General features: G+C 49.1%; 1 protein-coding gene across 2 annotated transcripts in view; it reads right to left on the minus strand.

The window, feature by feature from the left end:
* Positions 1 to 2917: 2917 nt before the first annotated feature.
* The window catches only part of LRP6 (LDL receptor related protein 6), a 96716-nt gene continuing 82532 nt past the window's right edge, over positions 2918 to 17101 (minus strand). For both annotated transcript variants that reach the window (XM_063929264.1, XM_063929263.1), the window contains exons 11-23: positions 14692 to 14876; positions 11903 to 12229; positions 11621 to 11820; positions 10452 to 10663; positions 9990 to 10180; positions 9507 to 9716; positions 8897 to 9022; positions 7916 to 8152; positions 7688 to 7798; positions 7367 to 7597; positions 6884 to 7020; positions 6689 to 6786; positions 2918 to 6539 (exon numbers count right to left, since the gene is read on the minus strand). In XM_063929264.1, coding sequence (XP_063785334.1) covers positions 6257 to 6539; positions 6689 to 6786; positions 6884 to 7020; positions 7367 to 7597; positions 7688 to 7798; positions 7916 to 8152; positions 8897 to 9022; positions 9507 to 9716; positions 9990 to 10180; positions 10452 to 10663; positions 11621 to 11820; positions 11903 to 12229; positions 14692 to 14876 — 2548 coding nt within the window. In that variant the 3' untranslated portion in view covers positions 2918 to 6256. The remainder of the gene's footprint in view (positions 6540 to 6688; positions 6787 to 6883; positions 7021 to 7366; positions 7598 to 7687; positions 7799 to 7915; positions 8153 to 8896; positions 9023 to 9506; positions 9717 to 9989; positions 10181 to 10451; positions 10664 to 11620; positions 11821 to 11902; positions 12230 to 14691; positions 14877 to 17101) is intronic.

Below are 17101 nucleotides of genomic sequence, written 5' to 3' on the forward strand. Positions count from 1 at the left end.
GCTTGTGAATGGCTTCCAAAACTGCCTCCCTGTCGGAGGGAGACTTTGGTAGAGCAGACTTCAGGAACCGGCGAGGGGGAAACGCCTCGAATTCCAGTTTGTACCCCTGCGATACTACCTGTAGAATCCAGGGGTCCACTTGCGAGTGAGCCCACTGCGCGTTGAAATTCTTGAGACGGGCCCCCACCATGTCTGAGTCTACTTGGAAAGCCCCAGCGTCATGCTGAAGACTTGGCAGAAGCAGGGGAGGGCTTCTGCTCCTTGGAAGCGGCTGCATGGTGCAGTCTTTTTCCTCTTCCTCTGCCCCGGGGCAGAAAGGAATGGCCTTTAGCTCGCTTGTACTTATGGGAACGAAAGGACTGAGTTTGAAAAGACGGTGTCTTTTTCTGCTGATGTGAAGTGACCTGGGGTAAAAAGGTGGATTTTCCAGCCGTTGCCGTGGCCACCAGGTCCGATAGACCAGCCCCAAATAACTCCTCCCCTTTATACGGCAATACTTCCATATGTCGTTTGGAATCCGCATCGCCTGACCACTGTCGCGTCCATAACGCTCTTCTGGCAGAAATGGACATAGCACTTACTCTTGATGCCAGGGTGCAAATATCCCTCTGTGCATCACGCATATATAGTAATGCATCCTTCAAATGCTCTATAGTTAACAGTATATTGTCCCTATCCAGGGTATCAATATTTTCAGTCAGGGAATCCGACCACGCGACTCCAGCACTGCACATCCAGGCTGAAGCGATTGCTGGTCGCAGTATAACACCAGTATGTGTGTATATACTTTTAAGGATATTTTCCAGCCTTCTATCTGCTGGTTCTTTGAGGGTGGCCGTATCAGGAGACGGTAACGCTACTTGTTTAGATAAACGTGTGAGCGCCTTATCTACCCTAGGGGGTGTTTCCCAACGCGTCCTAACCTCTGACGGGAAAGGATATAGTGCCAATAATTTTTTAGAAATTAGCAGTTTTTTTGTCGGGGGAACCCCACGCTTTATCACACACCTCATTTAACTCATCTGACTCAGGAAAAACTATTGGTAGTTTTTTCACACCCCACATAATACCCTTCTTTGTGGTACTTGTAGTGTCAGAAATGTTCAATGCCTCCTTCATTGCCGTGATCATGTAACGTGTGGCCCTACTGGACATTACGTTTGTCTCCTCACCGTCGACACTAGACTCAGTATCTGTGTCTGGGTCTGTGTCGACCCACTGAGGTAACGGGCGTTTTAGGGCCCCTGACGGTGTCTGAGACGCCTGGACAGGCACTAATTGATTTGCCGGCTGTCTCATGTCATCAACCGTTTTTTGCAAAGTGCTGACATTATCACTTAATTCTTTAAATACGATCATCCAGTCAGGTGTCGACTCCCTAGGGGGTGACATCACTAACCCAGGCAATTGCTCCGCCTCCACATCATTTTCCTCCTCATACATGTCGACACACACGTACCGACACACAGCACACACACACCGGGAATGCTCTGATAGAGGACAGGACCCCACTAGCCCTTTGGAGAGACAGAGGGAGAGTCTGCCAGCACACACCAAGCGCTATATATATATATACAGGGATAACCTTATATAAGTGTTATTCCCTTATAGCTGCTGTTTATATAATTTTTAGCTGCCAATAGTGCCCCCCCTTCTCTTTTTTACCCTGATTCTGTAGCAAGTCTGCAGGGGAGAGTCAGGGAGCCGTCCTTCCAGCGGAGCTGTGAGGGAAAATGGCGCTTGTGTGCTGAGGAGATAGGCTCCGCCCCTTCACGACGTCCTTATCTCCCGCTCTTTTCTGTAAAAATGGCAGGGGTTAAAATACATCCATATAGCCCAAGAGTTATATGTGATGTATTCTTTTGCCAACCTAAGGTATTATCCGTTTTATTGCGTCTCAGGGCGCTCCCCCCCCAGCGCCCTGCACCCTCAGTGACCGGAGTGTGAAGTGTGCTGAGAGCAATGGCGCACAGCTGCGGTGCTGTGCGCTACCTTAGTCTGAAGACAGGATCGTCTTCTGCCGCCGATTTCACCGGACCTCTTCGCTCTTCTGGCTCTGTAAGGGGGCCGGCGGCGCGGTTCCGGGACCCATCCAGGCTGAACCTGTGATCGTCCCTCTGGAGCTAATGTCCAGTAGCCTAAGAAACCCAATCCACTCTGCACGCAGGTGAGTCCGTTTCTTCTCCCCTTAGTCCCACGATGCAGTGAGCCTGTTGCCAGCAGGACTCACTGAAAATAAAAAACCTAAAATACACTTTTATTCTAAGCAGCTCAGGAGAGCCACCTAGCCTGCACCCTTCTCGTTCGGGCACAAAAATCTAACTGAGGCTTGGAGGAGGGTCATAGGGGGAGGAGCCAGTGCACACCACCTGATCCTAAAGCTTTTATTCTTGTGCCCTGTCTCCTGCGGAGCCGCTATTCCCCATGGTCCTTACGGAGTCCCAGCATCCACTAGGACGTCAGAGAAAACAGCATTACAGTAAATAACACAAATAGAGTACAGGTAACAAAGAGCACCATAATTCTCACTACATAATACAGCTAAGATGTGAGTAGCGAGGGAGTAATCATCCTAGGGGCTGGCGGCCATAGATCGAGATGAGCCTTTAAAAGCAGGAGAAAAAGCGTGTAAAGATGGTCGCTGAGTAGGAGAGAGCTGCGAGTGAAATGTGTCGAGAAGAGGGCTTAGATAACAAGACGAAAGAGGGCTCTGCTCTGAAGAGCTAACAATCTAGTGTGAAGGGTCGACAGACAGATGACATGACGTGCAAGCAAGCGGGAGGTGGAAAACGAAAGTAGTGAAAATCGTAGTAAGCGCAGAAGGGCGTGTCACGCTAGTACGTCATCTGAAAGAACATTCCCTTAGTAACGAGGCTGGTCTGAAGAAATATAGACACAAATAAAGCGATGAAGACTGTTCATGTTTTGAGCTTTTGTTTTATTATAAAAATTAATTCTTTGTTACAAGTCTGCTTACAGTAATAATGAAACTTTATACAAGGTAATTCATTTTTTTTTTTTATACACAGCTTACAAAGTAAAGCCCATATTTTACAAAAAATATATATATAAAAAGAAAAACTATGAACGAGTGGCTCTGGGCTGACCAAATGTTGGTCGATAGAATAAGTCCTGGATACATCCTTTTGCAGATCTGTCGTACCAGCGGCAGGATATAGAACAGTAACGTATATAAGCTGTAAGCCAGATACAACGGTCACACAGGTTTGGTGCTGCGGGGACAGCCACTTACCCAGGGAAACTAACAGCGTATCCGTGGGGATTGTCACATTCAGTAATGTGTGCCCGCTGATCACAGACGGAGTATGACAGTGGGGGTAGGGGTCCTGTGACCCTACTGAGGGCCAGGCCATAGTCACATTGCAGAGACCTAAACCGTACTATGGGTTGATGGTTCCTAGCGAGCGGTCGCCAGTCTCAGCCCGTATAAATGTTCCGGGTAATGTAATAGACTGAAAATGATCAATTAATTACAGATCAGACATTCTGCGGGAAGTGTGTGACATTACACACAATGGAGTCAATACCTACAGCCATATATTATCCGTACAGCTAGACCACAAATCATCCTAAATCTAGCTGGACATTCCTGGAAAAAGAACATTTCCATAGGTATTACATACCTAACAAGCGCTGCACTATCCACTCTGTCCAGAGAGCGTTTCCATCAGAAAGACGTGACCCAGTCTACGGAAAGGCTAGACACTTGTGAGGGCTGGCCATACCGCTCTATCACACAATATTCCGCGTGATACTCCTCACCAACAATACCTGACATTAAAGACCGTTTGATACACGGGGACAGGCAGGTAAAAGTTCTGCAGACTTCCCAAAACGACAAAACCCCCTCTGCCGTAACCAGGTGGCAGTAAGTAAATGTCCACGGCTACACTAGCACTGTACCTCACAGAACAAACGGTAATTCTAACGTGACGATAGGAAGGCATAATAAGCACATAAGATAATTAAAGGATAGTTATTTTTGTTAATCACGAAAAGTGTCTCAAATCGCATTTACTTTATAGTCGCCGACATCCACAACAATTTATCCACAGGAACAGAGATTCCCCCGTGTTGCTAGTGACTAATACAGTATAAGACACGCCGTTCCGGTGCAATAATCCTCAGAAACGAACGTTTGTATCAGGTTCACAACCTCCCATAACGGAGACATAAAATGAGCCTTCGTCCCCTGTATTTCCGGAGTTTTAGGGGGAAATGCATCAAACCTTGGACAGAGCAGAGAGGTTACCTAAAGAAACTAGTCAGCTTTGAGCTTCTACCTGTCAGAATGTACTTGATAAATACCAGCTGATTGTGTGCGATGGGTAACGTCTATACTCTTTAAAGGGTTTGATACAGCTCCCCCTCAGTATTTAAAAATAAAATGTGAAAAATGTATAAAATAAAGTTAACATGAATAATCTTCTGATACTTTATAACCAACGGTCAAATATTTATCAGTGTTTGTAGCTGGAGTGTAACAGGCTGCGGGAAACACGTTCCATCTCATTACAAGTATTGGTAAATGATGATGACTGTTACAAACTATAAGCCCCTTACAGGTCACCCCAGCACAGAACTACATACAGAAGGAGCCACACTTATCTTGACTTCTCTGCTGCACCTATGCGCACCATGGTTTATTAGATCTTTCACCTACTGTTCTAAGCTGCAATACAATACAGAAAGAACAATACAGCAGGGGATTAAGTCCGACTGCCCTGACTCAATCTTATTAAAGGGCAAGATAAAGATGGCTCCATCTGTATATAGCCAAGACCAGGCTCGAATTACTGCGAACGTCACCAAAGTCTCTAAACGTATTGGAGTTATCCCTAGAAGAGAGCGTGCAGATTTAGGATAGCTGCGCACTATCCGTATTGGGGGGTAATGCACACCCCCACCCCCTTCCCAAGGTAAGCAGGCACCTCGTTGGAACCCTGTACAGTGGTGACTGTATAAAACATACTGCAAGGATATATATGATATATAAAAATGAGGCAAAAAAAAAAAAAAAAAAAAGGAAGAGAATGATACATTGTGTTTATAAATACAATACAGTATATATACATCATAGGCGGTATAAAAACACTTGTCACTCGCAGTTTGATAAAGTAGAAATGTATCAGAGGTCAAAGTCTTCAGCTGCCAGACAGGAGAAGCCTGCGGTGGATGAAGGTAACGCACAAAACCAAGTAACTTCCGTCGCAAGCAAAGTGACCAGAGTGTACCAGCCGTCTTGTTGACCCCTCCCCGACAACCCCCCCAGCAACTGGTTTAGTGGTTTCTTCCAGCACATTCTGATTAGTGGTATCAGACAGAAAAGGAGAGAGCAGAAGATACAGCAGGTATATAGGCAAAGACCAGAGGACGTTGCGGCTGAAATATAATAAAAGCTCAATATAAATTAAGATTAACGGATAGAAATGAGCTAAAAACAGATTGCAAATAAAAGCTTATGTGAAACGGCGGCGGTGCGATCTGTCGCTTAGCACCGAACGCAACCAGTGTTGCTGCAGCACACAGATCTATATCCGCTGTTACAGAGGCCCTGGAAGATTTCCTGCACTGTATCTCCCAGTTATTCTGTGCTGCTGCAATTCCTATGACGCCCTGGCACCTCCGCAAGTAAATGGGGGTAAAAATTCCACACAAAAAAAAAAATACAAAAACAGTTCTGCGCTACTAGGTACGTCTGATGATCCGTATATAGTGTTTGGGCTCAGGGCGCCCTCCCCTCTGCTCTCTCAATAATCACTTGGGTATTTAGCATTACGATTCTTCGCATCCCCGGCAGCTGGTCAATTTAAGGCATTTCGTGTGATCAGTTTGCAAAAATAGATTTTAAGACCCCCCCCTAGACCCCCCCCTTCAAAAAAACTTTAAATATTTTACAATACAATGACGGAGCCGGAATCTATTATACAAAACGGTGGCTGTCCGGGGAAAGGAGCAGTGTTTTCTGTATGGCACTAGTATAATGGTGGATGAAGGAAAGGGCTATAAAAAAAATTAATAATAATAATATATATATTTATATAAATATCCTTTTATCTATGTACAGATATGTTCATGGACTGATCCCTCTTTAGCTTGTCTCCGAGGGAAGGTCCTCTTAAAACAAATAAAACTGTACATGAAATAAAAATAAAATAAAAAAACGTAAAAAAGGCTGGCGGTCTCCAAGGACCCCCGCTCCACAGGGTTTGTTGTAAAACACAAGTAAGGGCTCTCAAGAGGAGTCTGTGCAAGGTGAGGGGGGCGGGGGATACAGATGATGGGAGTAGCTGCGTTCTGTGTAAGGAGAAGGGGGGCAGCTCTCCTCGGCAGACAGGTACTGGCTCCGTGGGGTGGGGGGAGGGGGGACTGGTTCCGAGTCGTAGTTGAGATCACTGGTGTAGCCTTTCCCGGTGGCTGACGCAAGGCGGTGGCTGGGTGTGTAGTCGCTGTCGCACACGTCCGTACTGCACGGGGTGGTGGGAGGAGCAAAGTGACGGTAGCTGTAGGGTCTGTAGCTGAAACAGAAACAAAAAAACAGACGGTAATTAAAGGACTGCACAAATACTGGTGCGACGCCTCATACGGCCAAAGCAGAGAAACGCTCCCAGCAATGACGTCCCAGATATTGTTACCCGTGGGACGGAGTAACAGAGTAGGGCCGTACCTGTATGATCTGTGTGTGGATGGACTGTTCGAGGAATAACCCAACTCCATGGTGTAATGTGAACGTTCTGTGGCAGGGGATGGCGGAGGGTTTAATATCTAAAATTGAAATAAATAAATGGTAAGAAAAGGCTGGACGGGCGATGCCACGACAGAAAGGGGGAAAGGGGGGAGACATCAGCTCCCGACAACTCACCGGTGGGAAATAGGTCCCTTTTGTGCTGGAGGAACTGCTGGATGAGGCGCCGGTCACATGCGCGCGATCATACGGCGGTCCGCTGCTGCCACCCATAATGCTGAGCGAGCTGATGACAGACTTGCCACGTGACATCCCTGCAGAGTGAGAAAGAGACGGATGATGAGCGATGTCCTCTGCTACAATGACACCAGAGTAACGAGCGGCGGTGGGGGGCAGAGGAACACCGCAGCAGGATATGTGCGGCCCGGGAACAGGAGAGACTTGTCTGATCTTTTGCACAATATCCTTCAGAAGAAACCCGACTCCATGCCCCACACAATGGATTAAAGGGACACAAAAGCTACAACAAAGGGCAACAGCAGACACCACATACGTGTAAGAGCTGGGGGTTTAATCTGTTCATGTGGGGGAGAGAACGGGTAACAATACACGACAGGCACTGAGAGAGACCGGAGAGAACATAGCAAGCACCATATTCACCTGGTAATGATCCGGTGAGAGAGCTGGGGTGGGGGACGTATCCCAGGGGCACAGAGGCCGGCCCGTGTACCACGTAATCGTTAGCCATGGTCTCGCCATCACCCTTCATTCTGCGACATAGCACCCGCTGGCAGACAAAGTACACGCCCCCCACAACTATCACAGTGAGGATGACGCCGATTATGGAGCCGATGGTGTTGGTTGACGGGGGCGGCGGCTCTTCCGTGGTGTCTATAAAGGGAGGGCACAAGCGTTAGATCGGTCGCCCACACAGCTGACTGCAGCATTATACGACGCATCCACCGATAAGCAGCGACTTACAGCAGCCCAGGTCACTGGAGCCGTCACTGCAGTCCCTGGTATGGTCACATTGCCGCAGTTTGCCGACGCACTGCCCGTTGCCGCAGTGAAAGTGGTCCGAAGCACAGATATCTGAGGAGAGAGCATTATGTCATTGATGTAGCAGCACTCCCCCATGTGCCCAGGAGACCAAAACCCATACAGGCCGAGTGCTCCAGGCTGACCGGCCCGCACAGCGGAAGTACGTACCATTGCAGCTCTTCTCGTCAGACTTATCCTGGCAGTTGGCGTCACCGTTACACCTCAGGGAGGAGTCTATGCACTGCCCGCTGGCGCACTGGTACTGTGTATCTGAGCACATGGGGCAGTTCTGCTCGTCGCTGTGGTCCACACACTCGGTGAAGCCGTCACACCGCCACTCAGCGGGAATGCAGTCTACCTCGCCCGTGTAGCAGGTGAAGTGCTGCGGGGAGCAGGTGGGCGGCTCTGCAAGAGAAGAAGCAAGATGTAACGCCGGGTGCCTGGAACTGACTGCTGTAGAGTGCATTCCTAATTATAACGTGCGACTCCAGCACCCAATCTCTCACCCACACTGTGTTTATCTAGATCAGAAATCAAAACACCAAGAACAGCGCAAGTTTAATATCTAGAAACAGAAGCGGATCAGGTTGCAAAACGCGTCCACTGCAGCCTTTGATATCCCCACGTGCATAGTTACCTGTTGGCTCGGACAGTCTTACACAGACCACAGGCACCCCAGCCAACCAGGGGCAGGTGACGGGGGTCAGAGGGGAGGCCGGACCAAACGCTATAGCGTCATCACAGAGCAGGACATAAGCGCTCAGCCGTGCATCAAGTTCCCACATGGAACGTAGCTATTCCTCGTAAGGACTGGTTAATACAAATAATAACCGCTAGCAGCCGCAAAGTAATAATATGTCTGTAAATGCTCGACCTGGTTCTTACTACAGACAAGGAAACATTCTGCGATTCTATTGACTGGTGAAGAATTCCTATATTCTGTGGATGACCTGGAACCAGGTTACAATAATAAGGGGAGATACTATATAGTAAAAGACTCAATGAGCCACACACAATGACCAGACAGTGGTCTCAGAGGAAACCATTGTGGCTACACCGCCAGGTGTACAAAAGCCACATGGTACCACGACTGCAGTGACACGTGACCAGTCTCTGTTCCGCCCCCCCCCCCCCCATCCCCTTCCTTACCGCCACAGGACAGCTCATCTTGCAGGAGAACTAGATGCACGGGGCAGGAGCAGCGCGTCGTTCCATCTCCTTTCACAATGCAGATGTGGGAACAGCCGCCATTCTCCTGAGAGCACGGGTGATCCTCTGAAACAGGGGAGAGATCACATGGTCCAGCTTCTAGTATATTACAAGTCAGACGCATACAGAGCCCTAGATATCTAATTGCCTGCTCATACCATACATTATGGAGTCGATTCAATTATCTTGCCCCTGCAGGTGAGGGGGGGGGGGGGGGTGAGGTAAGGTGGGGGGCGCGCGTTGGGGGTGAGTCCCCATTTCAATGGCGTACCAGACGTCATCTGACAATTTTTGTGCACCGTCCTATGGGGCCCAAGTTGGCGATTATACACAGTATCATTGGGAAGAATATTAGCATTCAGTTTCCTCATTGTTCAATAAAACGTCTGAATAAAACAAAACACAAGACTGAGTGAATCTAAAATTACTTTGGGATTAATTACAGAACCGGTGCCTGTCTGCAACGTGCACTAGGAAAGCAACGTAGCCTCCCTCTGCGTAATGAGGGCAGCTCATAATTGGGAGACTGCAGGGGATGACGGGCACTTACTGTATTCCTGCGTGTTCAGCTCCGTCACTGCGTGGATGTCCGTCAGGAAGGGGATGCGGGCCTGGATTTTCGTGCGCCCCTCGCGCCCAGTTTTCGCGATGCGTTCAATCATCTGCTGCTGTCTGTCGATCCAGTACAGGTGATTTCCGAACACCGTGAGTCCGACCGGCTGCAGCACATTGGAGTCTTCCAGCACCACGCGGTTCCCACCTGCAGACAGGAGGCCTCTTATTGTACGGAACTGCACTGAAACGTTCACACGTAAATGGTTTATGCCAGCTGGTCACTAAGCTTGTTCCTACACATACAGCCTGTGCCGTATAGATGGGTATGGAGCAGAATTAAGACCACGGACGTAAACTGTATAATGAGTAAGGGGTGGTGACTTGCTGCGTACGAAGCTCCAATTCTATCAGTCACCAAGAGCAGCTGGGTAAGATCATTAATGACGACCCATTCTTTGTGCCGTCACATTGTCCTTACCAGAAAGATCACTGCTCTCTATCCGCCTCAAGTCAGAGTCAGCCCAGAACAGTTTCCCCATTTTGTTGTCTAGAGCGAGAGCGATGGGCTTGCTGAGACCGGTGAAGAAGAGAACCTCGCGCTCCGTCCCATCCAGAGCGGCCCTCTCTATCTTGGCTGAACGTTCCTGTACATTAGTGAAGTACATGTATCTGAAAAGGAGAAACAAGGGATTTTGATCATCGGTGTCCCCCAATGGTCAGACATGAAATTATTCAACAGGGTTATAGGGCCAAAACAGGGGCACATTGTGACTGAACCGGTCCTTTACCACCACCTACAACACCATGGTATTCCCTGTGGGCCCCCTATGGAACCCGAAGAAGAAATAACTTTAGCAGAACTTCTGAGATCCAGGTTAAAGCTCATACAGACCCCTATTACCCAGTCCCCCATAATCCAAGCTTGCTCAGTCCAACTCACCCTCTTTCCGGGTTCACTAGGATGGCTCTGGGCCGGTCCTGCTCCCCCTTCAGGACCACACCGATCGCACTTCCGTCCATGCGGGTGACGTTGATGACGTTGGTGGCCTCACAGGTCCAGTAGATGAAGCGGCTGTAGATGTCTAAACTCATGTCGTACGGCTGCATGTCAAAGTTCTGGTTGGTGTTTGCATTGGACACCACGGTCACATTCTGTGAGAGACAGGAGGGGGGGGGGACGAGATTACAGAAACGCGCTGCACAGGGAAAGAGCAACCACCAGCTACATATACCCCTGCATCCCTTACACCCAGAAGAGACCTGTAAGATCACACATGGCTGCCCCGTGCCTTATTATTATTATGAAGTATCAGTCCAGCATGACGCATTTTCGTCTCTATTAAACGCGTGGCACAGTAGTCGGACAATGCCGACACTGCAAGAGTCGAGACAACCCAGAAGAGAGTCGAGGACCCTAAAGAAGTGATCGTTACCGAGCTTGGAAGAGAATACACAAAATAATTGTAGATTGTGATTAATGCAGTATGCTGCCGCTATATAAACGCTAATAATCTATTCAATTCTATCAATTCGGTATCATTTAAATGATCTTAAGATCAAAGTGATCATAAATCAGCTCTCAGAGTCATGGATCTGCTCCTGAGCTGCCGAAGCGGTCACATGTGAGGTCACCTTGGCAATTGTGTCTCTCAGTGAATTAGCCTGGCTGTCTCACACAATAATCTCTTATCTCTCTCCTTTATAATGCTCTACTCGCCCCACTGTTTTCTAATGAGGTCCCTCTCCCTATTTATTGCAGCCTTGTTATGATCACCCCTCCTGCTTTCATACTTGTCCCAAACCATCGCTTTGACAGCACAATCTCCTTCCTTACTATTCCGCCTCCTATGGGGGCACGCCCATTTTTTATTGGTGGATAACAGTAGGTGGGTAGGATTCTCACTCAGCACATAACTGGGATCAGAGTCTCAAAGTAACAGCCGCCAGCCAATAAGTGTTCTCCGCATAATCGTAATAAGATACCATTTTACAAACCAATCTGCTTGCTTCTGGTATCCTATTAATGCGCACGGAAACGATAATTTATAAAAAATAGTTGGCTTTAAAGGGAGATGAATATAATAGGTTAAAAACCCCAAGCCGTCTCACCTGGCTGCCATCTTCCAATGCTCTACGGATGCTCTGCCGGGAATCTATCCAATACAGGTGCTTCTCCAAAGGGTCGTAGTCAATCGCCCGTACGTTGCGCAGGTTGTGAATCGGAAGGATGATGTCTGGGGACTGTTGCTCATCAATTACCATCCGGTTGACGGCATTTTTTTGGCTGAAGAGCAGGAAGGCGCTGGGGGCTGAGACAGACACGGCGAGAAGATTAAACGTTGGCGGCTACTGCGCACCAGGAAGCCGTCTCACAATCCCTCCTCTACTTACCACTGCAGGTCTTGTTATCCGGATTCAGGGAGAAGTGGACTGGACAGCCACAGGTGTAACCGCTGACCGGCGTGGCTAGGCACAGGTGAGAGCAGTGGCCGTTGCTAGACGCACATTCGTTCCAGCCAGATTGACGGGAGGAGTGGAACACTAAGATGTCCATGACATAGTCTAGGTGGCCTTGGATTATGGTCCGGTTCTGCCCGCTGGTTTTGTTAGCTCGCTCGATGCTACGCCGGCTCCAGTCAGTCCAGTAAATAAAGTCCTGAAACTGGGTCAAACCAAACGGGTGCGGAAGGTCATCAGCGATGACGTTGCGGTCTTGTCCTGTAAATGACCATAAAGACCATGTGTTTAGTAGAATAGTTATCACACACGCTACAGTACTATGATGCAGTGCCAGATAATCTGATCTCCAATCATTGTGGAACTACAAGTAACAGCTGTATCCGTACCAAGGGCCCATTTCACGTTTGTATGGAATTGCACAGCTACAAGAAAGCAGCTGTGTAATTCCCGCTAATTCACATTCTAATGCAGCAGGAGGGACTGTAGGAGATAGACGGCATTTACAGAGGATCCGACCGCTGCATCTGAGCGCCGCAGCCTCGGCTCACCATCGCAACCATCAGTCGCGATTCGCGATGGTTACAGGATGGTTAGATCTACACTGATCTCTGCAGCAATTCTTCTTCTGGGCCTGATTTAGAAGAGGACACGGCAGCAGTTTTGTTGCAGGCGCTACTGCATCTGTACGTTGTGTCCTACTGAGACTTTCACTGGCCGCGGTGTGGATCCACTAATGTGCGCAGAAAGGTGCGCAACCATACATTTCGAGGAACTCAATGTTTGCTTAGAAAGTCCGACTGTAAACGGCCGCTGGTGCCGTGTTATGGGAAGGTGGTCAGTGTTATGGAAAGGATGTGTGGTGCTGGCAGGGTTCCTCTCTGCTCTGGGTGTGTGGGGTGTAAGTGGTCAGTGTTATGGGAAGGATGTGCGGTGCTGGCAGGGTTCCTCTCTGCTCTGGGTGTGTGCAGTGTAAGTGGTCAGTGATATGGGAAGGCTGTGCGGTGCTGGCAGGGTTCCTCTCTGCTCTGGGTGTGTGCAGTGTAAGTGGTCAGTGTTATGGGAAGGATGTGCGGTGCTGGCAGGGTTCCTCTCTGCTCTGGGTGTGCAGTGTAAGTGGTCAGTGTTATGGGAAGGATGTGCGGTGCTGGCAGGGTTCCTCTCTGCTCTGGGTGTGTGCAGTGTAAGTGGTCAGTGTTATGGGAAGGATGTGCGGTGCTGGCAGGGTTCCTCTCTGCTCTGGGTGTGCAGTGTAAGTGGTCAGTGTTATGGGAAAGGATGTGCGGTGCTGGCAGGGTTCCTCTCTGCTCTGGGTGTGCAGTGTAAGTGGTCAGTGTTATGGGAAGGATGTGCGGTGCTGGCAGGGTTCCTCTCTGCTCTGGGTGTGTGCAGTGTAAGTGGTCAGTGTTATGGGAAGGATGTGCGGTGCTGGCAGGGTTCCTCTCTGCTCTGGGTGTGTGCGGTGTAAGTGGTCAGTGTTATGGGAAAGATGTGCGGTGCTGGCAGGGTTCCTCTCTGCTCTGGGTGTGTGCAGTGTAAGTGGTCAGTGTTATGGGAAGGATGTGCGGTGCTGGCAGGGTTCCTCTCTGCTCTGGGTGTGTGGGGTGTAAGTGGTCAGTGTTATGGGAAAGATGTGCGGTGCTGGCAGGGTTCCTCTCTGCTCTGGGTGTGTGCAGTGTAAGTGGTCAGTGATATGGGAAGGCTGTGCGGTGCTGGCAGGGTTCCTCTCTGCTCTGGGTGTGTGGGGTGTAAGTGGTCAGTGTTATGGGAAAGATGTGCGGTGCTGGCAGGGTTCCTCTCTGCTCTGGGTGTGTGCAGTGTAAGTGGTCAGTGTTATGGGAAGGATGTGCGGTGCTGGCAGGGTTCCTCTCTGCTCTGGGTGTGTGGGGTGTAAGTGGTCAGTGTTATGGGAAGGATGTGCGGTGCTGGCAGGGTTCCTCTCTGCTCTGGGTGCGTGCGGCATAAGTGGTCAGTGATATGGGAAGGCTGTGTGGTGAATGGAGCTGCTCAGGAGCCAGCTGTGTGCAGGGCCCGGAGCCAGCTCCGTTACTGCAGGTGACTGATCCGCAGTCTGCTCCCCGTGTCAGGAATGTTTCTATTCAGGAAGTCAGCGGCTTGTGGATAGGTGCCAAGCGCCGCTCCAAGTTCATTTGCATTAAAAAGGATTTATCTGCAGGGGGAAATGTTTAACATGGTGTTTTAAGTAACTGATCCTGTGTGCACAAAGCCGCCTCTTCCTCAGCCGCCTCCGTCCCTCAGCCTGCAGACTTACACGCTCCCCTAATCTGTACCCCTGTGCCAGCCCTCATCTGCCCAGGACGTGTGATAACCCTTATGTTACTGTGCCAGTCATGGTTATTTCCTTACATGGCACATAGATAAGTGTTATAAACATAAGTTGCTCATTAATTAAAACAATAATAAAACGCACCATATTCCTTTTTTCGAATTTGTAAACATTTCAAGAACAACATTTTGCTGAAACACATTTAATGAACGACCCCACAGGCAGTGAAGGTAGCACGCAATGAGTAACTAGCCGTGATGGAGCGGACGCACAAGTTATGATGCCCATACACACTGCCATACTACAGAAAATAACCACAACCTCACATTCTAGGTAGATAAGAATGTAAAGTACATGTAGTAGAATTAGAATGGATTTGTTACCGTAAGCGTTTGCAGGCCGCGGTGACGTTACACCAGTACAAGGCCTCACTCACCCAGCATGTTGGACGATTCGATGAGATTGGTGTCTAGATCTGTCCAGTACAGTCTCCGCTCCGCATAGTCTATGGTCAGCCCATTGGCGCGCCCCACGTTGGGCACCAAGGTGATGCGTTCGCTCCCGTCCATAGTGGCTCGGTCTATCTTGGGCTTCCCGCCCCACTCCGTCCAGTACATAAACCTACACAGGAAAAATCACTAGTCATTAGCAGAGCGGAATTACAGCGACAAGCTGCCGAGAACACCATTTAAAATAAGAATTTACTTACCGATAATTCTATTTCTCGGAGTCCGTAGTGGATGCTGGGGTTCCTGAAAGGACCATGGGGAATAGCGGCTCCGCAGGAGACAGGGCACAAAAAGTAAAGCTTTAGGATCAGGTGGTGTGCACTGGCTCCTCCCCCTATGACCCTCCTCCAAGCCTCAGTTAGGATACTGTGCCCGGACGAGCGTACACAATAAGGAAGGATTTTGAATCCCGGGTAAGACTCATACCAGCCACACCAATCACACTGTACAACCTGTGATCTGAACCCAGTTAACAGTATGATAACAGCGGAGCCTCTGAAAAGATGGCTCACAACAATAATAACCCGATTTTTGTAACTATGTACAAGTATTGCAGATAATCCGCACTTGGGATGGGCGCCCAGCATCCACTACGGACTCCGAGAAATAGAATTATCGGTAAGTAAATTCTTATTTTCTCTATCGTCCTAGTGGATGCTGGGGTTCCTGAAAGGACCATGGGGATAATACCAAAGCTCCCAAACGGGCGGGAGAGTGCGGATGACTCTGCAGCACCGAATGAGAGAACTCCAGGTCCTCCTTAGCCAGGGTATCAAATTTGTAGGATTTTACCAACGTGTTTGCCCCTGACTAAATAGCCGCTCGGCAAAGTTGTAAAGCCGAGACCCCTCGGGCAGCCGCCCAAGATAAGCCCACCTTCCTTGTGGAATGGGCATTTACATATTTTGGCTGTGGCAGGCCTGCCACAGAATGTGCAAGCTGAATTGTATTACACATCCAACTAGCAATAGTCTGCTTAGAAGCAGGAGCACCCAGTTTGTTGGGTGCATACAGGATAACAGCAAGTCAGTTTTCCTGACTCCAGCCGTCCTGGAACCTATATTTACAGGGCCCTGACAACATCTAGCAACCTGGAGTCCTCCAAGTCCCTAGTAGGCGCAAGGCACCAAAATAAGCTGGTTCAGGTGAAACACTGACACCACCTTAGGGAGAGAACTGGGGACGAGTCCGCAGCTCTGCCCTGTCCAAATGGACAAACAGATATGGGCTTTTTTGAGAAAAAAACCACCAATTTGACACTCGCCTGGTCCAGGCCAGGGCCAAGAGCATGGTCACTTTTCATGTGAGATGCTTCAAATCCACAGATTTGACTGGTTTTAAACCAATGTGATTTGAGGAATCCCAGAACTACGTTGAGATCCCACAGTGCCACTGGAGGCACAAAAGGGGGTTGTATATGCAATACTCCCTTGACAAACTTCTGGACTTCAGGAACTGAAGCCACTTCTTTCTGGAAGAAAATCGACAGGGCCGAAATTTGAACCTTAATGGACCCCAATTTGAGGCCCATAGACACTCCCGTTTGCAGGAAATGCAGGAATCGACCGAGTTGAAATTTCTTCGTGGGGCCTTTCTGGCCTCACACCACGCAACATATTTTTGCCACATGTGGTGATAATGTTGTGCGGTCACCTCCTTTCTGGCTTTGACCAGGGTAGGAATGACCTCTTCCGGAATGCCTTTTTCCCTTAGGATCCGGCGTTCCACCGCCATGCCGTCAAACGCAGCTGCGGTAAGTCTTGGAACAGACATGGTACTTGCTGAAACAAGTCCCTTCTTAGCGGCAGAGGCCACAAGTCCTCTGTGAGCATCTCTTGAAGTTCCGGGTACCAAATCCTTCTTGGCCAATCCGGAGCCATGAGTATAGTTCTTACTCCTCTACGTCTTATAAGTCTCAGTACCTTAGGTATGAGAAGCAGAGGATGGAACACATACACCGACTGGTACATCCATGGTGTTACCAGAACGTCCACAGCTATTGCCTGAGGGTCTCTTAACCTGGCGCAATACCTGTCCCGTTTTTTGTTCAGACGGGACGCCATCATGTCCACCTTTGGTATTTCCCAACGGTTTACAATCATGTGGAAAAACTTCCCGATGAAGTTTCCATTCTGCCGGGTGGAGGTCGTGCCTGCTGAGGAAGTCTGCTTCCCAGTTTCCATTCCCGGAATGAAACACTGCTGACAGTGCTATCACATGATTTTCCGCCCAGCGAAAAGTCCTTGCAGTTTTTGCCATTGCCCTCCTGCTTCTTGTGCCGCCCTGTCTATTTACGTGGGCGACTGCCGTGATGTTTTTCCCACTGGATCAATACCG

Source organism: Pseudophryne corroboree, chromosome 6 (assembly GCF_028390025.1).
Source record: "Pseudophryne corroboree isolate aPseCor3 chromosome 6, aPseCor3.hap2, whole genome shotgun sequence".
NCBI lineage: Eukaryota > Metazoa > Chordata > Amphibia > Anura > Myobatrachidae > Pseudophryne > Pseudophryne corroboree.